This window comes from Felis catus, chromosome D2 (genome assembly GCF_018350175.1).
Source record: "Felis catus isolate Fca126 chromosome D2, F.catus_Fca126_mat1.0, whole genome shotgun sequence".
In the NCBI taxonomy this organism is placed as follows: Eukaryota; Metazoa; Chordata; class Mammalia; order Carnivora; family Felidae; genus Felis; species Felis catus.
Genome location: NC_058378.1, coordinates 56,666,930 through 56,689,795, shown reverse-complemented (window position 1 = coordinate 56,689,795; position 22,866 = coordinate 56,666,930). Strand labels below are relative to the sequence as shown.

The window sequence follows — 22,866 nt, the reverse complement described above, 5'->3', positions numbered from 1 at the left end:
CTATAATGTTTATTACAATTGTAATCACTGCTAAAATGTTTTAAGCTTTTTAATGTCTGCCTCCCTTACTGGGCTGTAAATTCCCCCAGGGCAGGGGCTTATAGGGGTCTCCTATGCACTGCCTGTTAAGGAACTTGGACAGGGTGGGTCCCTAATGGACTGACCATTGCCCAATGAATGTATAAAACCTTCTTAATACTGTCATTTAGGTAACTGGCCCAAGGTGACACAGCTGCTGTAATACTCGAACCCACGACATTCCAGCTTTGAAGCTCAAGGTCTGACTATCCCTTCCTTTCCCTCAAAGCAGGAGCCAGAAGGCAAGTGGTCTGTCTGGGAAGTGAATTTAAGGAACTGCAGGTCTATTTGCAGAGGGCCACACGCGGCAGGGAGCGCGGCGCCTTGAGCGCTGGCCTCGGGCCCAGGAGAGGGGGCACCCGTCACGTGTACCCGGCTGGGCTCGCAGCCGCCGCACCCGGAGGCTGGAATGCGGCCCCGCCCGCTCCCGCGCCAGCAAAACCGCGCTCTCCTAGGGGACTGACGTCAATGAAGGGGGAGCCTCCGGGCGCCGCGCTAGGGCGGCCGAGGGCGGAGGGAAGGGGCCCCGGCGGACACGCCCCTCGCCGCTACTCCGCTGCTGATTGGACCCGGGGAATCTTCGCACTCGGGTTTCGGGGCCGGCGAAGGGAAGGAGGCGGAGCCTGAACACGCCCCTCGCTGCTCTGTTGCTGATGATTGGCCCACAGAGTCTCCGCGTTCGATTTTGGAAGGCTCTCTCCGGAGCTCTCACCAGGGCTTGGCCGAGGATTGGCTCTTCCCCGGCTGGGGAGCGTTTTCTCCCGGGAGTCGCGGCTGTGACCTAGGTGGCCCGCCTTGGGCAGCCAGGTACGTAGGTCGGCGGCCCCGCTCGCGCTGCGGTAGGAGCGGGCGGGCCGGCCGTCAGAGCCCGGGTGCCGCTGGGACCCGAACCCGCAGGGCCACTTTAGGGCACGGCGTTGTGCGAAGCGGCCACGTCTGAGCCCCGGGGACCGATCTGTGCCGGGGGTTTCGCCCAGCGATCTGGGCCAGGATATCCCCTCCCGAGCTCTCGTCCTGTGGGCGAACGCCGCCCGGTCCTTGTGAGCACCTTCACAGCAGGAAGCGCAGAGCTACGCCCGCCCTTTCGAAAGGCCGTGAAGGGTTTGGGGTGGGCACATCTTAGCTTGCCCCATCCCGATTTGAGGTCTGTCGACGCTGCCCTTCAGCGTGGTGAGTAATCACTCCGACTCCCCGCGGGGCCGCGGAGTGCTGAGGGCGCCGAGGCTGCCTTAGGAGATCTGACTTTCAATCCCTGCGCCTTCCGAAACCCGCAGAAGCAGATAGCAGGCTCGAGAGGTTTCAGAGCCTCCTGGGTCATTCCTTCCCCCGAAGACCTCGTCAGCCATCTGGCAGGAACAAAGATAAGAGTGGTTGAGAGCCTGGGCGCTGGGATCATATACTACCTGGGTATATCATCAGTTACCTCCTGTTTGACTTTGGGCAAGTTACTTAACCTTTCTGAGCTCAGGTTTCTCATCTGTAAAATGGGTATAACCAGAGTGCTCCTCGTAGGAGTGAGGATTAAAGAGATTACCTATTTGAAAATGATGTTCTGTGCTTGACACAAAGCAAGCTGCCTCAATGGCAGCCGTGACTTAAAAGTCCACAGATGAATCCATCTCCCTTTACCCTCTTTCCCCAAGAGTGTAGTCCCCTTTTGAGGGAGTTTCATGAAAATGAAAATGGTTCTATACTGTCTGGTTGTTAAACAGCCTTTCCCTTAACATCACTCATTCATGGTATAATGTACCGAGATGGACGCTTTCACGTACTTTTATCTCCCTTATTCCCTTGAGGGTTGTTTGTTCTCACTCTTCTCACTATTTTAATGATGAGCAAAATGAGGCAGGGGAAACGGGCTTGCCAACGTCACTCGGTTATCAGTGGCACAGCCAGAATTCAGGGTTCTTGAACCATTGAAAAGAGTTACTGCTAGATCTAGAGTTTCTCTTCCGGTCATATCTGAGAACTGGTCTGGGGGTAGGTCCCCGTTCCCTTTTCCACGTCCACATTAGGTTTGGAGACAAACGTGTGCAGTTCTCTCAGGCGCTCCTGGCCGGGGCTAGGCCCTAAAGGGGGGGGGGGGTGCTCACACTGCCATGTGGACTGGACCTCCCACTGGAAGAGCCACAGATTTTGGCAGCTGTCCAGGGTCAGGGAAGCAGTCCAGGGCCACAAGTGTTGATTTGGGCCTTGGGCCAGAGCCTCCAGTTCTTATCCCAAGAGGCCCTTTGCCTCCGATTACAGATTATTACCATCACCAGAGTTATCTGAAGGAGGTGAGCTGAGTGTGGAAGCAGTTGCCCCCCGGCTCACACCAAGTGTGCTCTGCCTCTTGTGGATACCTGTGCCTCCCTGACACCAGTCAGAATAGCTGTCTGAACTGAGCTTCATATACCACAAAAGATGCTCAATTGCGCACTACATATGTTGCAAATTCATTGCGTGGTGAGTCACTTTTTAAATATATGTCTTTGTTAAAGCTCTATAGTTCATTTATTGCCTATTTCAAAGCAAGTTGAACTTTGTCATTTTCAACATTTGATATTTACTTTGGGGGTTCATTTTTTAAGCTAGCTTGTGTCAAATTGCAATTGGCAAATGAGTTTTTACTCATTTGCTTACAGACTCATGTTTATATTCTTTCATGTCAATTCTGGAATGAAAGATCCATTTGTAATCTTTTAATAGGCCTGTGGTGTCATTTTCTAGTGTAGAAAAGTACCATTGTTCAAGCATACACTGACTTTCCTGGATTCAGGTCTTATCTAAGAAATTGGGGGAGAGGGGGGGAATCACACATTGAATAAGATAGGAAATGTTTTTTTCTGGGGAGGCTGGCTGGCTCAGTCAGTAGAGCAAGCCACTCTTGATCTCAGGGTTGAAAGTTCGAGCCCCACATTGGGTGTAGAGATTACTTAAATATAAAATCTTTGGGGTGCCTGGGTGGCTTATTTGGTTAAGTGTCGAGCTCTTGATCTCAGCTCAGGTCATGATGTCACGGTTCCTAGGATCAAGCCCCACATCGGGCTCTGCACTGACGGTGTGGAGCCTTCTTGGGATTGTCTCTCTCTCCCTCTCTCTCTGCCCCTCCCTCTCTCATGCTCTCTTTCTCTCTCTCTCAAAATAAATAAAAATAAACTTAAAAAAAGAGAGAGGTTAGGATTCCTTTAAAAAATAAAATAAAATCTTTAAAAAATAATAAAAGTAGGGGCGCCTGGGTGGCTCAGTCAGTTAAGTGTATAAGTAAAAATAAAATCTTTTTTAAAAATTTCTTTTGATAATAAAAGTTCTGACTCAGTTTTCCCCAAGTTTACATCTAATCCTATGTGCAATACATGGATTTTTATTCCCAGTCTCACTGCTGGCTGAATCCCAGGGTGGGAGGCAGAGCCAAGAGTGAGGATCTCAAAATCTGGGGGTGCCAAGGCTCCCCACCCCACGGTGCACGGAGGGTACGGTGGAAACTGGCCCAGACTCACCCAGATGGTTTGTTGGTGTGTGTAACTCACTGTAACGTGGAGGCTAGAGGCTGGAGGCAGGGCCTTGTAGGCCCTTGCAGCCTGGCAGAGGTGGCTGGGGCCATCTGGGAAGTCAGGCTCCAAGCCATCCCTGAGGCCGCTGCTGCTTCATCCTGTTGCCATTTTCCCTGAAGGGAGGGTAAGAGGGCCTGAGTCTGAGAGAAGCAGGATCACCCCTTGTCCCACCACCCAGACCAGAGGAGGAGTCTGCCCCGGGCTAGGCCACAGCCAGCCTGGGTCACTGGAGTGCTTTACAGCAGTGATCTCTCTGCCTTCTCCCACGCCCTAACCCCACATCCCACAGCAGCAAAACAGTGTGTTGTCTCCATGGAAGATTGAGGAGGGCAGAAAAGGGGAACTATTGGTTGGGGAATTTCCTGGCACCTGATATTAGCCAGACCTGTCCACACATGGCCTTGGCAGACAAGCAAATCCAACTGCTGCTTCTGTACAGACCTGGTCTCCCCAGAATCATGGACTCTGCACACGCCCTCTGAGAGCATAATCATCCTGTTCTTCTTACAGATGTAGAGGGAAACCGAGGCCCATGGAGGTGACGTGAAGTGCCTGAGGCCCCTTGGCCGCTGAGTGGCAGAACTAGGGCCCGGACGTAGTCCTCTGACTCATGAGCCAGTACTCTGTGCACTGGGCTGGGTTGCAGTTCCAGATTTCTTTTGTGGGAGCTGGGGATCTTCCTCTTCAGAGTGCCGCAGGTTAAGGCTAGAACAGCTGGTCAAACAGTAAACAGCTCTGACGTTAACAAAAAGATTAAAATAAATTCTACCACCCCGCCCCTGCCTCGTGTGCATGTGTTCATTGTTCTTCCTTTCCCACTGGAGGTTTCCTCCTTTGTGAATCAGGTAAGAACAGTGAGACACCCCCACAGGAGCGATGGGAAGAAATACGCTCTGAGCTGCTTGGCTGTGAAGGCAGCTGTGGTTTTCATACACGGTTGCAGTCCCCTTACACCGGGTCCTGACCTTGGCTGAGCCACCGGCATTTCATCTGTATCTTGCCTTCCTTTGCCCCACTGTGCGCTGGGGTGAGGGTAACAGCGTCCACTCCTAGAGTGCTTTTGAGGATCAGATGATATCATGCATATTGCCACGTTGCCTGGTGCCGAGTAAATGCCCCATAGTTAGCTTTTTTCCTTTATCAGCCTGACAGTGTTACTTGGTGACTGTTTTCTGGTCACAGTGTATTTTTATTATCCAGCTCAGGGGATTTAATTACCACACATACAAGGTTGTTAACTGGATTCCATAATAGTGCCCAAGGAGAGGTAGATTTTTAAATTCCCATTTCCAGATAAAAAGCACAATTTTTATGAAGTTAATTTACCTGAAAATCTTCTACAGGTTTTAGTTATTAAATCTTTTGAAGAGAGTGAGGTTCTAATAGGCCTAGACACTGGGACAGGGGGAGTGTGGAAATTACTGGAATGAGGAGGGTGGCTGTTGAGGTGAGGAGGGAAAGCCAGGGAAAGGGAGGGCCAGTTACATTTGAGGAATCTACACGGGATGGGGAGATGGTTCAAACTCTCAGGAGAGTAAAGGCAGGTGCGAGCCGGGGCCACTCTGCAAGCAGACTGAGCACTCACTGGAAGCTGGGAACGCGTTTTTTATGATTTCCATTCTGTGTGGGTTTGTCACGGTGAGCATGGACGTTTTGTGTTTAAATGCTTTAATTTTTGCTCCCCCCGCCCCCTTTTAAGCTAGTGTCAAAAGGGCAGCAGGTGGGCATTTCGTTTATTTGGCTCTTATCAGGTACCTGATACCACACTAGACTCATTCAATCCTTACAACAATCCTGGGAAGCGGTTATGAGCCCCATTTTACAGCTGAGCAAAGAGGCTCAGAGAGGTTGGGTAACTTGCCTAGGGTCATAGCTAAGAAGGTGGCAGGGCTGGGATTCAAGCCCAGTTCTGTGTTGTGCCAGAGTCCTTGGTCCTCCTTGTCTCTAGTCTGCCTTCCAATCTCGTAACTTTTTCAGGCTGTACTAGACAAGGGTGGGGTGAGTGAGCCTCTTATGCCTTTATTATTCAAGGTGGAACTCTCTCGAACTGAGGAAGACCATTTAATTTTCATTTTCGGCAAGGTGGGGGAGGACTTGGACATAAGTCTTCCTTTTAATTAAACTTCTAAGATTTCAGCCTCTGCCCACGGTTGTATATTCTAACCCTGTAGCTGCGTCTTCGTCCCTACGTTCCTCTCCATGGCCTTTTGGACTACAGTTAGATCTGACTGGTCTGTTTCATACTGTGTTTGTTAAACTGTACGGACTTGGTTTGTCTCTGAGGGTCTTGAAAATAGGTGGGATGACTGTTCTCAGTTTTACAGATGGAAAAGCAGAATAGTAGAACACTGAACACTGTTCTTAACGCTGCCTTCACTCAGTCCTCACTACAGGCCGAAATTGGTATAGTTTGAGAAGTTTACACAGGAAGCAGCTGAGCCAGTAAGTGGCGGAGGTGGCTAGAAGTGGGATTCCAGCCTGGGTAGCCCAACGTCATACCCCTTTCTCACTTCTGTGCTAAGAGCCTGGGCCTTGGCATCAGCAGTATCTGGATCTGTCCTTCAGTTTCTTCATTTGTGAAACGAGGGTACAGCCCCTACCGCATATGGCTGTCGTGCTCACATTTCAATGACGTGACGTGACTACGACTCTTACAGCGGTGCCCAATACATGTGAAATGCTCGACACATTTCCGTGGCTGCTGCTGTGTCGTCTTTACGACCTGGATGTCCTGGGGTCTGCCTGGGCTTTAGAACCACAGACCTGGGTGCTACTCCTGGCTCTGCACTTAACCAAGGCTTCGTGTCTGTGGAAGGATCGTTTCAACTGAGCTGTACTTCATCTGCACGGTGGGGATAAACAAGTCTTACTTCACTGGTTGCCGGGCCTCTTCAGGGAGGTAGTACATGTGTCGCACTCATAAGCACTTTATAATAAAGTCTGGCTATCCTTATGCATATAATTTCCCCCAGGTGCCCTGGCAATTGGAGTGATTTTAAGTCAAGACTTACTGCACATTGGCTCCTGGAGAACAGAAACACCAGAAGCCCTCATATCCGTCAGGACCCCAGGTTTGGGAAGGGCCTGCTGAGCTGATGCCTCTCCGTGCTTTCCTTCCCCAGAGCACCCAGGATGGGAACGCCCGCCTCTGTGGTGAGCGAGCCGCCCCCCTGGCAGGCCCCGGCTGAGGCCCGGGGCCGCAAGCAGGCCACAGCCAACATCTTCCAGGATGCCGAGCTGCTGCAGATCCAGGGCCTGTTTCAGCGCAGTGGGGACCAGCTGGCCGAAGAGCGGGCACAGATCATCTGGGAGTGTGCGGGAGACCACCGTGTGGCAGAGGCCTTGAGGAGGCTGCGTAGGAAGAGGCCCCCCCGGCCAAAACCCCTGGGCCACTCACTGCACCACTGCAGCCGGCTCAGGTGGGTTCCTGGAACTGGAGGCCTGAGGGAAGGGGGGCACTACTGATGCTCCTTCCACCATTTTCTGGCTGTATGACCTGGAGCTACTGACTTGGCCTCACTGTAAAGTATCTGCCATGGGGGGGGGGGGGGGGGGGGGGGGGAGGTACACAGTGCCTACGATTGCTGTTACTGTTGGAGTCCTGTAGGATCTTGTGAACTTCCACAGAAGGGAATGCCTGGGTCCTATCAGTGCCACCTCATTTTGCAGTGATTCTCAGCCAAGTGGGAGGGACTATTGTTTGGGAGGAAAAAAATGTGTTTCCCTGTTGCAGAAGAGGTAACAAATCAAGAGTAAACCTGGTTAAGATCTTGCCTGTGGAATTACAGAGAATATAGCGTAGGAAGGTTCAGTAGAGGCACTGAGGGTTAAAAATTGTTGAGGAACTTCCAACTTCCCCTAGTCATCCTCCTCTTTGCCTAGGTCACTGACAGCCTAGGAACAGCGAGCCCCACAGGGTTGAGCCGAGCCACACAGCCTAGCCAATCACTGTGGGTTACACTCTGCTCTCCATTCTTCCCGCTGCCTTCTCGGGCCCCAGAGTCAGAATATTAGTCCTGGATAGGTCTTCCGAGTCATCAGGTCCAGGGGGAGCAAATCAGCCTCTTGCTCATATGAACTTTAGCTGACTTGCAATCCCAATTTAAAACATCTTGCTAAGGAGGATTCTTGGTTCCTCCAGTCTCGTATCACGGCTGACTAATGATGGCTGCCACAAGTACAGCATGAAGCTGGAGAAAGGCTGAGTTGTCACACACCCCGATCTAGTCCAGCTCTCTTTACAGAAAAGAAATCTGAAAGCTTTGCCTAGTCTTTAGCAATCAGGGGGGCAGACGAGTCCAGAGCCCTGGTCTCATTTTGCCCCAAACGGTGTGTTTAGTTCATCCTGACCAAAATCTCTTTAGCCTGCATTCTGTTCTTCCTATTGATTTGGGCCTATCACACACTTGTTCCCTGCAGAATCCCCGAGCCCCGTGCTCCACTGGCCGACCCACAGAGTGGTGCCACAGAGATGGCCTCTGGCGATCAGTATCTGAACTCCAGGAGGACAAGTGCCAGGATCCGCCGGAACTGGAAGAAGCCAGGCCCCACAAGCTACCTCCATCAGATCAGACACTGATCCAGGGAAGGGGCTGGGAACGGCAGTAACTTCCCCAGGAATCACAGGGACTTTTGCCAAAGGGCCCAGGAAGTGAAGAAGGAAGACAGACTGGAGGCAGACAGCCCCACAGTGGTAAATGGAAGGCCACTACCACTGGCCTGCTCCGTTCAGAACAGGACTGGAGGTGTCCCCTGAGCTCTACACCATGTGGGACCCATTCCTGCCTCAGCTCTTCCCACCCGACAGTATACTCGGGCTGCATGATATCCCCCTGGGAGTCCAGCGATGGGCACGGAGACTGAGCATCTCACCACTCCTGCTACTAACCCTCCTGCTACTACTGTAACCCATGGTCCAGCCACCTGCCCACACCCCTGCCTGTCAGGCTAGTGCGAGGAAACCGTGGTTTAAGTGGCAAAATAAAAACATTTGCATCAAGAACTGTGTGAGTCTGTCACAGAAAGGGAGGCTTCTTCAATGGACATTCTGGAGCCAGGGGGTGAGGGCTTGCACTTATTGCAGGGAAGGGGTGTTCCCGGGAAGGAGAAAATAGGCCAGGCGTCCTTTTCCCCCGAGAGCAACACCCACCACCCCCCATCCCCTAGATCCTCTGTGCTAAAGCCTCCTTTTCCAGAGATCGGGAGATGGAAGCATTTCCGTAGGCAGTCCTGATCCACAGGAGAGAGAGGGTTCTTGGCCTCTTGCCAGTTCTAGAAGGGGAAAGACTATTCCAGTCCGCCTTGCACAGTGGGCAGTGAGCCTGCAAAGGAGTGGCTGCCAGCTCCTCAGATGGCATCTTTATCCCCATGGGCCAACCATCCTGAGGTGGGTCAACAGTTGGACCAATCGTTCTTGAGCCTCCAGCATTATCTGAGATTCCCTGTAGCCTGATAACCTTTAAGGGGAGGATTTTTGACTACTTCTACTGGCTTCACCTCAACAGCATATTATGTGCTCATTAGCATTCACCTCTGTTTCCCAGGCATCCTATCTGTCCCATTACCCACCCTTTAAAGGAAGGACCCAGGGTTCAAAGTGCTTCAAGCAGGCAGTGATGCGCACAAAGGATACGCTGCCCTCTTGTGGCTAAGAAGAGAAGCAGAGCACATTCCTCATCCCAAACCCATAGGGCTAGAGGATTTTGTTACTCAGAATTTTTTCAGCTTGTAGGAAGTACTCAGTGCAAATACTGCATAATCCCTAGTAGGGAAATATAACAAAACATGAGTATTTCTGCAACAAATACACTAAGAGGAAAACATCATGGTTACAAATAGCTTCAATTCACACCAGTGTAGGGTCAGGTCAGGTTTTGGTGTCAAATGAGTCAATGAAAATATTTCTGGTTTTTAGAGCACTGGGACCTTGGAAATGAGGACCTGTATAACTTTGGGGCTGTATCTCAGCGATTCCATGGAAACACATGGTTCTTTGTCCTTAAAACTGCATTCTACCTTGTCTTCCTTTCACCCAAGAAAACTAGACAAAAAAGGTCAGAATTGGACTTGTTATTCATACATTTGCATTGATTTAAATACATTACATACAAGTTCTACAGTGCGTTGGAAGAACACAGGCAGCAGTACTCTCCCAGCCCGGCCTCTCCTCCCTGACACGGGGACAGGGCCTGCGGCTGACAGAGGGCCCGGCTGTTCTGTGAGTGCCGCCCAGAAGCCTGCCCTGGCACTTTGAGGCTCCTGGCTCTCCCTAGTCCACATTCAAGGCAACCTGAGTCCAGGCTTCAAAGAGAATGGAAACATGCCAGGAAAGGATGGCCCACGCTCCCGCCTGCCAGGACTGGGGCCAGCCCCCTCGTACGTTGGACTCGATTTCCTTCTCATCACAGAGCTGGTCTAGATGAGGGTGATGTGCAGACCTACTTGCACAGGCTGGCTTCCCCCAGCCTCCTCTAAGACAGCTTAGGCTCTCTCGACGCCCAGGTGGGAAGCTTTACTGACAGGTTTGTGGAGAGAGATCTTTGGAGAGCCAAGCACACCTGGGTCCCTTCTGGCCTCTGGGAGCCCTGCTGCTCCTACAGTCTGGGGGCAGGCACTGTCACAAACATGGTCCCCAAGGTTAGATTCCAGGCCAGCTGAATGAGATTGTCAGGGTTAGGAGCTGTGCCTTTGTCCACAGGGCATGCGTACCCAGCTCCCAGAGACTCCTCCTGTCAGCTGGGGGGCCCCCCCGGCACAAGCTGGCCCCTGGGGGCTAGGATGCAAAGGGACCAGCTTGGCCCAGCTGACGAGAGGGCTGCACATCTCTGCTCTGCCTCCTGGGCAGTGGGAGCTGGGCAAGCAGAGGGCACGCAGCCATAGTCCTCGCTCCCTTTCTTTGGTTGTTTTTCAAACCTTCAAGATCGTTTCTTTCCAAGACTGATTGACCAATCGCAGGGTGCCAGAATCTTGAAGTGTCCAGTAGCACAGAACTGCCCCTTAGCCACAGATGGCACCCTCTCTACTCTCTCCTGAGGCCATTCTTTGCTTTGGTGTAGAAAGGGCTCGGACACCTGGCAAGGGGGACAGCTGAGGGAAAAGAGACAGGGAAGCAGGAAGATGCACATTGAACTGGGCAGGCTCTAGGGGACAGTTTGAAGGCCCTTCTCCTTTGGGCCCTGCCTTTCTCAAGAAGCCATGGAAAAATTGGCCTAGAACAAGAAGTCAGGGAGCAAAGGGAAGCTGCCGACTAGGAAGAGAATATGAGTCCCATTACCTCCGCCAAGCAGCAGCAGTGGTCGCATAAAAAGAAGTCCAGGGACCTAATATCCTGTCCTCCTATGAGCTGAGATGCATCCCAGAATCCTCACTGAGACCCACTCCAGAACCCAAAACTGAACCCCCTGAGGGAAAAGTGTCGAGAAAAAAAAATATCTGAAACAACAGAAACAAATAAGAGGACCGGGGTGTCTGTCACCGAGACTGGGGAAGCAAGGCTGGGATGTTTGCCCACAGACCAGTTACGGCCCCCGGCATGTACTCAGGCCAAACGGATGGCTTGTGCATACTGGGGGAGCCGCTTCTGCCCTCTTGCCTTTGCCTGAATGACGGGCAAACTGCAAGCCTGGACTAGAGACACTGTGTCCCTAGAAGGGCAGAGAGCAGAGCCAATCTCTACAATCATATGCACAACCACTAAGAGTTCTGGAGCAAAAGTGTCCCCGCTGCGAGAACTGGGTTGGGAGGCTTTCGGTCACCCTATTGCACTGGTGGGAGAAGGGGAAGAAAACTTGGCAAAAACCCAAAGGAAAGGTGTGGCTTCTGTCTGTCCCAACTGGTGAGTCACCCAGTTGCCCTCTGAATCACCCAGCTGCCTTGGTCCATGGGAGTAAGGAACTGTGAGGCACCTGAGCATCTGGGTCCATGCAAATTTAGGTCTGGATCAGAGGTTTCTGACCTGAGAGGATCTGGGAATCTGCCTCGGTTTTGCTACTAATATTTAAATGTGTATTTGTCTGTCTGTTTTCTGATGCAGAATATAATGAGGAATTGCCACAGAGCAGGGTGTCAGGGAGGGAAGGGAATTTCCCAGCCTGCCCCAGGGGATGCTGGAAGGGAGCTGCTCCTTCCCGGGCATCTGGACTACCTGCGCGGAGGCTCCAGCCCTCCCTAGCACTCAGAAGGGCCCACAGGCACACACTGTCCCTCTGATTGTGCTTCTCCCTGTGCTTGGGAAAGCCCTGAGGGGGGTGACGAGCAGAGAAGAAGGGCTCTCAAGGGCACTGCTCTCCACCGGCTTCTCGGGCTTTTCCTGCAACCCACCCCCAGGCTTCCTCCCAGCCCGAGTCTCGAACAGTAGGTCTCTGTCTGACTCTCGGGCTACCACCATGAAAAGAAGGGCTTCCGACTCTGAAAGCTCTGTGTGTAGGACTCGCTAGAAGACCGCTGGTGGGAACGGGCCGTCTCGACAATCACGGGTGGCATCTGGACAAGGTGCAGGGGACTCTTGTTGTCTTTCAGGGCCTGGGTCAGATTTAGGATCTGCAGTAGGAAAAATAAGATCAGTGAGGAAAAGACCAAGGCATCCTGGTCTGCCTCTGAAGGGAGACCTGCTGACAGAGTGCTCCCATAAATCAATACAAAAATAAACAACACACAAATGAAAAACTATACACCTAGGGTATTTCCAGAAGTAGGAATATAAACGAGCAAAATACGAAAAATGGAAACCTCTCCAGTCATTTAAAAAATACAAATGAAAACAAAAACCTCCCATTTTTTCCCCTTCCCATTAGTAAGGATACAGAAGAAGAAGATGCCTCAGAGGTGGGGACAGTTCAGAGCCAAGCTGGGGGGCTGGACCCTGGGCCAGTTTTTCAGAAAGGCAAGCAGACGATAAAGGCTTAAAAGTGAACAGGCCCTCTGACTCAGCAATTCCACTTTTAGGAACTAAAGAAACAATCATGGATAGGCACAAAACACTTAGTTTCAACTAATACAGTGCAGTATTGTTTTTAGCGGTAAAAATGGTATAAATGCCTCAGAGTATGGGAACAGTTAATAATGTAAGGGCTAAGAAACAGCAATTAAAAGATAGATTTTATTGCCATGGAAAGCTGATCACAATGTCATTAGATAGCAAAGGACAGAGACAGGAGCCAGTATTATGATGTAAAGACTCTACCTTCATTTTCTAAAATTCTATCTACCTATCTGCAGAGAAAAAAATTCTGGAACTTGGCACTGATTATCTCTGGGTCAAGGAATTATAGGTGATTTTTATTTGTTCATGGTTGTTTATACTTATTTTCTGATTTTCCTACAAAGACCATATATTTGGGAGAAAGCCAACATTTCAGTTGGCTTCTCCCTCTACTGCTATCTTTTTTTTTTTTTTTAAGGTTATTTATTTATTTTGAGGGAGACAGAGCACGAGCAGGAGAGGGGCAGAGGGAGAGAGAGAGAGAATCCCCAGCAGGCTTCGCACTGTCAGCGCAGAGCCCAACATGAGGCTCAATCTCACAAACCATGAGATCATGACCTGAGCCAAGATCGAGTCAGGTGCTTAACTGACTGAGCCCCCAGGCACCCCTAATGCTGTCTCTTTATCATCGTTTTTGTGAGTCTTTTTGAGTAAAATTTTTACTTTGGAATAACTTTAGACTTACAGAAAAGTTACAAAGATAGTACAGAGAGTTCCTGTACACCATTTACCAGTTTTTCCTAATGTTAAATTTTTATAGAACTATGGCACATTTACCAAAACTAAGAAATTAACAGTGGAACATTACTATTAACCAAACGCCAGACTTAATTTGGATTTCATTAGCTTTTCCAGTGCAGTTCTTTTTTGATTTCAGGATCCCATTCAGGATACAACATAGCTCTTTACCAACTTCAGTCTGTTTTTTACAGATATTTCAGAAATGTGTCCATGGGGACACGTTTGCCAAAATTAGAATCACCACCATCTATCTTCTCTGATAGGAGAGTACAAAAGTGGAAGTAGTCTGATAATAGCCTGCTTGCTTGCTTGCTTTCTAAAAGTTTCTTTTTTTTTTATGTTTTTATTTATTTGTTTGTTTGTTTAATATTTGAGAGAAAGAGAGAGAGACAGAGTGTGAGCAGGGGAGAGGCAGAGAGATGGAGATGGAATCGGAAGCAGGCTCCAGGCTGTGAGCTGTCAGCACAGAGCCCGATGCAGGGCTGGAACTCGCGAGCAGTGAGATCATGACTTGTGCCAAAGTGGCTTAACCAACTGAGCCACTCAGGCGCCCCAGTTTCTTTTCTTTTTTTTTTTTTTTTTTAAGATTTTATTTATGGGGCGCCTGGGTGGCTCAGTTGGTCAAGTGACTGACTCTTGATTTCCGCTCAGGTCCTGATCTTACAGTGCATGAGTTTGAGCCCTGCATCAGGCTCTGCACTGACAGCGCAGAGACTGCTTAGGATTCTCTTTCTCTCGGTCCCTCGCCTGCTCACACACTCTCTCTCAAGGTAAGTAAATCTTAAAAAAAAATTTTTTTTAAGATTTTTTAAATTTATTTTTAAGATTTTATTTAAGTTTATTCTGAGAAGAGAGGGGGGTGGGAGAGGGTGGGGCAGAGAGAGAGAAAGAAAGATAGAAAGAGAGAGAGAGAGGAGAGAGAGAGAGAGAGAGGAGAGAGAGAGAAAGAGAGAGAGAGAGAGAGAGAGAGAGAGAGAGAGAATATCCCAAGCAGGCTCCACCTTGCCAGCACAGAGCCCAGAGTGGGGCTTGAACTCACAAACTATGAGATCATGACCTGAGCTCAAATCAAGACTCAGACGCCAAAAAAAAAAAAAAAAAAAATCAGACACTCAACTGACCGAGCCACCCAGAAGCCCCTTAAGATTTTATTTTTAAGAGGCGCCTGGGTGGCTCAGTCGGTTAAGCATCCGACTTCAGCTCAGGTCATGATCTCACGGTTTGTGAGTTTGAGTCCCGTGTCAGGCTCTGTGCTAACAGCTCGGAGCCTGGAGCCTACTTCGGATTCTGTGTCTCCCTTTCTCCCCCTCCCTGCTCACACTCTGTCTCTCTCTGTCTCTCAAAAATGAATAAACATTAAAAACAAATTAAAAAAAAAAAAGCTTTTATTTTTAAGTATGGGGCATCTGGGTGGCTCAGTCAGTTGATGGCCCAACTCTTGATTTCAACTCAGGTCACCATCCCAGGGTAGTGCGATGAAGCCCCGCATTAGGCTCTATGCTGAGCACGGAGCCTGCTTGAGATTCTCTCTCTCTCCCTCTGCCTATCTCCCCTGCTCACACACTGTCTCTTTAAAAAGTTAAACAAATAAAAAGATTTTATTTTAAATAATGTCTGTAACCAATATGGGGCTTGAACTCACAACCCCGAGATCAAGAGTCACACATTCTACTAACTGAGCCAGCCAGGCACCCCTATGATAGCCTTCTTTAAACCGCCAGATATTGAAGATTTTCATGGCCAGGCCACAGACAGAGGGGAGGGTAAGAAAGGCTGGACCCTCAAATCACAGAGACACACGGCCTTTAAGCCACAAATATCCCTGGCCTGCAAACGCTGCCCATGAAGAGGCAGAGATACACCTGAAACAGAGGTGAGAAGTCAGAAGTGGATCCTATCTGTAATTAATTCTGTTTTACTTCATTGTTTTAGTATCTGTCAGCATCCTCCACTGCTTCAAAGAGCCTTGAGCACAAACTCTGGGTAGAGAATGAAAAGGAGTTTCAAATGGAATTGGAGTGAATTATGCAGGAAACCACCCAACTTAAGAGGCAGGATTTTTTTTTTTTAAGTTTCTTTACTTTATTTGGGGAGGGAGGGGCAGAGAGAGATGGAGAGAGAATCCCAAGCAGACTCCATGCTGTCAGCACAGAGCCCAATGAGGGGCTTGAACCCATGAACCATGAGATCATGACCTGAACCGAAATCAAGAGTTGGACACTTAACTCACAGAGCCACCCAGGTGCCCCAAGAGACAGAGAATTTTAAACCTGCCCTGGCTGGTTCTTCCTGTGCTTCCCCTATTATTCTCTGGGTTACAAGCTGCCTTTTATGCATGCTGAAGTTATTTGGGGTAAAATGTCAAATTATCTACAGCTTACTTTCAAAAGATTTGGCCAAAAATAAAATGTATCAATCTATCTATCTAGAGAGAGACAAATTATACAGTTATATTAAAGAGAGAAATTAGCTACATTTGTAGAGATAGATATTCCTCAGATAGATAACCTATAGAGATACAAGCAAATAGATACAGAGATAAAGCAAGTGTGGCTAACTATAATAACCGGTGAATCTAGGAGAAGATCCTACTTTACTAAGGTTTGAAATTCTTCAAATTAAAAAGCTGACAGGAAATTGATAGCACATATTCTGTAGCACATAAAGCTAAAGGATAAAATCTTTGAAAGTGCCATTTAAAGAGACTTTCCCTCAGACCCCGCAGTAGATCTAACATCTGGTGCAAAGTCTTTGAGTAACAACTGGCATCCAACTCCAGCTCTCTGGAAGGTCTTTACTCTTCCCCTTTGGCCGAGGGCCCTCATATAGGCACTCTGTGATTACAGCTCAGGTACGGAAAGGGTTGTGACCTCCTTTCCCTGTGGTATGTCAGATTTCTGCAAGGTGGCGGCTCGTCTTGCTTCGTTGTGTGTGACTGGTAAGCAAGTAAGGATGTGACTGATATATTGGCCACCTACCTGCTGAAATGAGCTGGATGCTCATGGAAACTTACAGTGTTGAGAGGGAGGCACTCTAAGTCGTAAGAGGCCAAAAGGCCCTCAAAGGACATTAAGGGCACAAGACAGAGAGAAAGATAAAATTGTACTCTTCCACCCCACCCCCCCTTTTGCCACTCTAGATAATGGCCCTGACCGATATGATGAGAGGAGGGTTGCTATGGTTTTGGCAAGGGACTGAGCTGGAAAGGGATTAGAGAAGATAGTATAATAGGGACAGAGGCATAGCCTACACAAGGTTGAGAAGTTCATTCCTTTATGCTGAGTTCCATAATACCACAGTACATCATGTGGCTTTTAAGGTCTCCAAAAATTCTGCCAGCTTAACTGGGCCCTTACATTATTTGGGAAACGGAGGAAGACCACATCACGGGTATTCAAGCAGCTCTAATAACTGCAGCTCTTGAAACCTCTGTACATCCCACTTCCAAGGAAACATGAACTCAGTAAGCCCAAGAGGTGCTCTCACAAGAAGCCTTTACCTAAATCGTAGGTAGAGGTAAATGCATAATTATGACTGGAAAGACCTTCTTGACCTTTAAAGATGTGAGAACCTACCTTTTCTGCACACAAAATCATAATCAAAACCGCTAATACATATTGATTACTTCAATACACCACGTACTACTCTAAACCATTGATCTCATAATAACCCTATGAGATAGGAGCTATTATTAACCCCATGTTACATATGGACACACTAAAAGGAGGAGAGATTAAACAACTTCTCCAAGACCTCACCAATAAATGACAGAGCCAATAAATGACAGAGCCAGGATTCAAACACAGGCACTGTGTCCACTAAGTCATCCCACTATGCCATCCCAGATGTCTTTAAGACTTTAAAGTTGGGGCGCCTGGGCAGCTTGGTTGGTTGAGCATCTGACTCTTGATATTCGCTCAGGTCATGGTTCGTGGGTTTGAGTCCCAAGTTGGGTTCTGCGCTGGGCACGGAGACTACTTGGGATCATCTCTCTCCCTCTGCCTCTCTGCCCCACTTACACACTCTCTCTCTGTCCCCCCAAAAATAAATAAACATTAAAAAGAAAGAAAGAAAATATCAAAGTGATAAGCAGAATGTCAGTGCTCTACAGAGCTTTAAAACAATTTTTCAGGCACAGTCTTTACTTTTGAAGATCAACAATGAATGCCCTAGGGGTTTCCTTAGCTCTCTTTGAAGGTAAAGTGGAGAAAGAAGAAATAATGCAACTTATAACGATAACAAAAATTATAACCACGATCAATATATGAGTGCTAACCCTAGGTAATTATTTTTACTGAACACTTGATATGCATTTATCTTATGTAATCCTTTGGCCAACTCTGCAAGGAATTATTATTGTCACATTTTATAAACAAGGAAACCAAGGCTCTGGCCCAAGGCCACAGGGGTTGTAAGTAGTGAAGAAGTCGGACTCCAGAGGCTGGCTCTTAACCACCAAGGCCTATGGCCTGCCTTGAGCAACTTGAAGACAGGGGCCGCTGGGTAAATTTACCAATGAACTAGCCAGCAACAGGCACAGAGCTGAGCTCATAATAAATGCCTCACCAAGCACTGGACACCGTGGAAGAAGTGGGAGATTTGAAAGGGCTACCTTTCCTCACCCATGTGCTAAGTCAGAGTCACAAATATGTACGGCATAGACTAAAAGGGTGTAAAACACAAGCTTTACATTTACTCAGCATGAACATATAACCCTCCCGGAGAGAGTCCAGGGATGACAACAGGAGGAAGTCCCAGGCTTACCTGTCCTCGCATGACAGCAATCTGCTTATGGAACTGGCCCCTGTCGAAACCAGGATCTTTCTGCAAAAGGGCAGGAGACGGAACCTGCGTGAATCTCTCAGAAGAACCCACTTTCTTCCCCCGATTAAAAACTTTCTAGTAAAGAAAACTTACATGAGGTTTATGAGGCTTAGTGAAGTTAACTACCACCCTAAGAACTCTCTGTTTCACGGGTGAGGAAAGAAACAACAAGTGAATATCTTGTCCCGAGTCTCATTATGAACTGTGTAGAATTCCGGCCTCTAGTGCTCCATTGGAAAAGGCGAGCTCTACAGATACACTGCAGCCCCGTGACACGCAAGACAAACCCATGTTGATTCATCACGGCTGTCAATTTTTTTCAAACCAACCCGAGCTAGGTCTTGATGCCCACATGTGGGAATTTTGTTTGCTCTTCATTGGCCGACACAAGTCAGAAGAGTGTTAGCCATTCTCTCTTGGCTTGTATCAGGACCCGTTAGAAAAGCCATTAGAAATTCCTTCTTCCATATAGTTACAAGGTTGAGGTTCCCAGGGCTAACCTTGAAGAGTTCATATAGGTCCTCCTCCAAGTCCTTGACGAAGTTAGGGTCCGATATCTTTGGAAGAATCAGATCTTTGATCTCCTGAGAGAACGGGACTTTTGCCTGGGGCAACCAGGCCCAGTAAAAGGGATCTGAAAAGAAGAAAAGCAAAAAACAAAGCTGCCCATCTCTGTCCTCCACCTATCAGAGCACCGCCAAAGGTAGAACAGCTCTCTTACTTGACATAGGACAGAAAAGAAATGTTACCAGGGCTGTTAATCCTAAAGCCTAAAGAGTAAGCGAAGGAATTAGGATTCAAACCCAGGACTGCCAAATCCCAGAGCTTGTACTCTTTCCCAGACATCACAAGACCTTCTAGTTACTTCTAGTTATCTACCAACGAGACATTGAGATCGGCCTTCTGAAAAGACACACTGGTACTGCAAAGGGGCTAGTGACCCTCTACTTGTATCTCCCTTTCTTTTTCTAAGAGTTTCTCAGTTATTACCAGGGCAGGGGCTGGCTTCGAGGATGTCACCAAGGAAGACAGAAAACATTGACGATAGCTTATATTTAGAAACACAAATATAATAAATTGTAATAAGATAGTCCTCAGAAAAAATGAGAAAAATGCAGCACAGATGAGAAAATTCAACTCTGTGCTTCTAACAGGACTAATGTCAGGCAAAAATGACAAGAGTAGCTTGCGTTTTGCAGTACTTGCCCCACGTGTCAGCTACTGTGCTAAATGCATGAGCTGCGTCATTCTACAAATTCTTAGAACAATCCTGTGGTAGAGGTATTATTATCTTCACCCCATAGATGAAAAAATTGAGAAGAGCAAGAAAAAGCCAGACCACAATGGTCTTGAGACTTACATGCCCTCCAGGAGTCAGGGTGTTTCAGAGGGAAAGCCAGCCCATTGTCGATAGCAGCCACCTTGATAACAGGCTCCTTCACCACCACCCAGTCTGTGTCCTGAAGAACAAGGAAAGACAAAATACTTAGGGTCCCACCTGTCTCAGGCCCTTTAAAGTAGTAGCAAAGTAGCCCAACCCAACCCCCTCAGGCACCAATCCTTATTCAACCTCTGAACTGGCTTCCATAGTTACCTGAGCTTAGTACATTTATGGCACCTCTGACTTGGCTTATTTAAGGTTCTCAGAGTTCCTTATCTAAGAAAGGTACACTTCCCCAGGAGTTGCCACAGCCCTCCTTAAGAAGGAAACTGACAATAACAAAAGGTAACTCTAAGCCTTTCTTCCTAGGAAAAGGCAGTGAGAGTCCTGAGAGTATGAAAAGGAAAAAGAAAAATCAAATTCAGCCAGCCAAGATCCTTTTCTGTAGACCTGGACCAGATGCTACTTTACTGGTGACCACACTTTCCCATGAGATAAGAGGACCATGGAAGATAACAGTTGGTTACTCTTGCACAAGAGAGTTTCTTGCCATTTCAGGGACAGGTGAAAAGGAAAAGGACAAGAGCCGAATGCAAAGAGTGGGGCGGGCTACCTATGATGGCCTGTCAGACACTCCCATGAATGTCTACCTGGCTCCATGCCTCAGGCTCACAGGTGCCATCACAGAAACAGGGATTGTGGGTCCAGGATACTGGCATCAGAATCCCCTAGGGTACCTTATTAAAAGTGCGGAAGCCTAAGTTTTACTCCAGACCTAGTGGGGGAAAGCCTTGAAGAATCTGTGCTATTTTTAATAAGGCTTCCAGGTAATTCTGATATGTACAAAATATGAAAACCACTATTAGAGAAGAAAGTAAAAACACTATGAGGATGTGTTAACTAACCTTGCTGTGGTAAATAAACATTTTGCAAAATATACATTCATCAAATTACTACGTTGTACATCTTAAACCTGTACAATGTTATATGTCAATTATAGTAAAAGCTAGACAGGGGCGCCTGGGTGGCTCAGTCGGTTAAGCGTCCAACTTCAGCTCAGGTCACGATCTCGCGGTCCGCGAGTTCGAGCCCCGCATCGGGCTCTGGGCTGATGGCTCAGAGCCTGGAGCCTGCTTCCGATTCTGTGTCTCCCTCTCTCTCTGCCCCTCCCCCGTTCATGCTGTGTCTCTCTCTGTCTCGAAAATAAATAAACGTTAAAAAAATAAAATAAAAAAAAAAATAAAAGCTAGACAAAAAAACTACTATAAGGATAGAAGTCAACCTCATTCTCCCATTCTACTAATTTTTTTTTTTTTTTTTTTAATGTGCAGCCTGAGCAGGACTAGAAAAGCATGGTAGAATATGAAAGCAATGAGAGAGTAAGGGAAATTGCAGGAAGCAGCTTTTTCTAAACTGATGGTTCTGTGGAATTATGGTCTATTGTGAGAAAAGTATTCTAAAAAAGTTTAGAAATCATGGGCCAAACAAAATTAAATAGGTTCATTTAATGGACTACTTCTCAGACCTTTACTACACTACTATGCAATGTGAATCTCCAAGAAAAGCATAAAGTATGTAATATATTCCAAACTTATTTCGAATTTTCTTCTACCTCTATTAACATTATTCAATAGGATATTCCTTAAAAAAACAGATTGAGAGGGGTGCCTGGGTGGCTCAGTCAGTTAAGCATCTGACTTTGGCTCAGGTCATGATCTCACAATTCATGGGTTTGAGCTGCACATCGGACTCTGTGCTGACAGCTCAGAGCCTGGAGCCTGCTTCGGATTCTGTCTGTCTGTCTTTCTCTCTCTCTGCCCCTCCCCCCTCACACTCTGTCTCTCAAAAATGAATAAACATTAAAAAAAAATTAAATAAAAAAAAACAGATTGAGAAAACCTCTATCGAATATTAACCTATCAATTTTAAACACATGTGCTATCCTGATTCTTCTCAACTTATATGGCCTAATTTCTGATTATTATATGCTTCTACATTATGCATATACACTACCTCATCCTCTTCTTCAAGACATAGATCAACCTCTTACCCGAGAGCTAGAACTATCCATTGGACAGTCATATTTAATCAGCCAGTTGTCATTGCCTCGATCTGTGAACAGAAACATGATGTTAGAAAAAACTGGGGTGATTTTCACTTTCAGTAATAATGGACTATATATTTTGGACACTTGGACCAATCATTCTACTGAGAACAACTAGAAAACATTGATAAAGTATTTTTATTTTTTTAATTTTTATTTTGTAGAGTGTGTGAGCAGGGGAAGGGGGCAGAGGGGGAGAGAGGGAGAGAGGGAGAGAGGGAGAAAGGAAAGGAAAGGAAAGGAAAGGAAAGGAAAGGAAAGGAAAGGAAAGGAAAGGAGGAAGGAAGGAAGGAAGGAAGGAAGGAAGGAAGGAAGAAAGAAAGAAAGAAAGAAAGAAAGAAAGAAAGAAAGAAAGAAAGAAAGAAAGAAAATGAATTTTAAGCAGGCACCATGCTAGGTGTGGACACAGGGCTCAATCCCACGACCTTGGGACCATGACCCAAGCCGAAATCAAGAGTCAGATGCTCAACCAACTAAGATACCCAGGCGTCCCAATAAAATATTTTTAGATCTCTTTAAGATATCAGAGGTTTGAATAAGTCCATTAAGAGTTAAAATGTCAAGATCTGGGAGAGAAAGGAAATTCAGACAGAAGAGTCTAGCATTTGTGGCTTCTTTTCTCCTAGAGCACCTGCTGATTTGGGAAGAGGTGGCTAAGAGGTTGAGAGGTAGAAGAACAGTGTTCTAATAGTCTTGTGAAGCTAGGGAGAAAAAATCATAGTCCAGTGACTGATACAGGGAGGAGACCCTCGTAAATCACCCATGCTTTGGGTTGAAACCTGAAGGACTACACCTTGGAACTAAGCAGAGTTTCCCTTTAATACCTGAAATTAAAGTGAATCTGGACTGCTGGTACTCTTAGCTGCTTGCCAAAACAAACATCATCTTCTACACAGATGCACTACACATCTTCTACTACTTTCTGCATCCTAGGCCTCCAAATATTTTCACCATTTTTGATATATAATATCTGACAATCAAAATAACTAGGTAAAGAGACAGGATGACATGGCTAAAAACAAAGGAAACAGAAAATTAAAACAAACCTAGAGGGGCTCCAAACAATGAAGATACAGACTCTTAAATATTTAACATAAAATCCTTACTATTTAAGAAGATAAAAGGCAAGATTAATAATATTAGTAGAAAACAAGACCATAAAAAAGAATCAAATAGAAATTCAAGAACTGAAAAATATGGTTACCAAATTGAGAACTCAATA

General features: G+C 47.3%; 2 protein-coding genes across 4 annotated transcripts in view; one reads left to right on the top strand and one right to left on the bottom strand.

Annotated features, from left to right (window-relative positions):
* Positions 1 to 726: 726 nt before the first annotated feature.
* On the top strand, positions 727 to 8,613 carry AVPI1 (arginine vasopressin induced 1). Of its 3 annotated transcripts, none has more exons than XM_003994277.6 (3): positions 727 to 885; positions 6,737 to 7,033; positions 8,034 to 8,613. In XM_003994277.6, the coding sequence occupies exons 2-3, from the start codon at positions 6,747 to 6,749 to the stop codon at positions 8,191 to 8,193; spliced, it is 447 nt and encodes a 148-aa protein (XP_003994326.1). In that variant the 5' UTR covers positions 727 to 885; positions 6,737 to 6,746; the 3' UTR covers positions 8,194 to 8,613. The 3 variants fall into 3 exon arrangements, with proteins under 3 accessions (XP_003994326.1, XP_003994325.1, XP_044896454.1); XM_003994276.4 differs by lacking the exon at positions 727 to 885 and adding an exon at positions 892 to 1,248; XM_045040519.1 differs by lacking the exon at positions 727 to 885 and adding an exon at positions 2,326 to 2,526.
* Positions 8,614 to 9,668: 1,055 nt separating this feature from the next.
* The window catches only part of PI4K2A (phosphatidylinositol 4-kinase type 2 alpha), a 32,839-nt gene continuing 19,641 nt past the window's right edge, over positions 9,669 to 22,866 (bottom strand). The window contains exons 5-9 of the mRNA XM_023240802.2: positions 21,591 to 21,652; positions 19,520 to 19,619; positions 18,660 to 18,793; positions 18,100 to 18,159; positions 9,669 to 12,152 (exon numbers count right to left, since the gene is read on the bottom strand). Of these exons, the coding sequence (XP_023096570.1) occupies positions 11,991 to 12,152; positions 18,100 to 18,159; positions 18,660 to 18,793; positions 19,520 to 19,619; positions 21,591 to 21,652 (518 nt within the window). The 3' untranslated portion in view covers positions 9,669 to 11,990. The remainder of the gene's footprint in view (positions 12,153 to 18,099; positions 18,160 to 18,659; positions 18,794 to 19,519; positions 19,620 to 21,590; positions 21,653 to 22,866) is intronic.

Coding starts and splice junctions, on each gene's coding strand:
- AVPI1 (XM_003994277.6), top strand. CDS start 6,747: ATGGGAACGCCCGCCTCTGTGGTGAGCGAGCCGCCCCCCTGGCAGGCC. Junction 7,034..8,033: donor CACCACTGCAGCCGGCTCAG/GTGGGTTCCTGG, acceptor TGTTCCCTGCAG/AATCCCCGAGCCCCGTGCTC.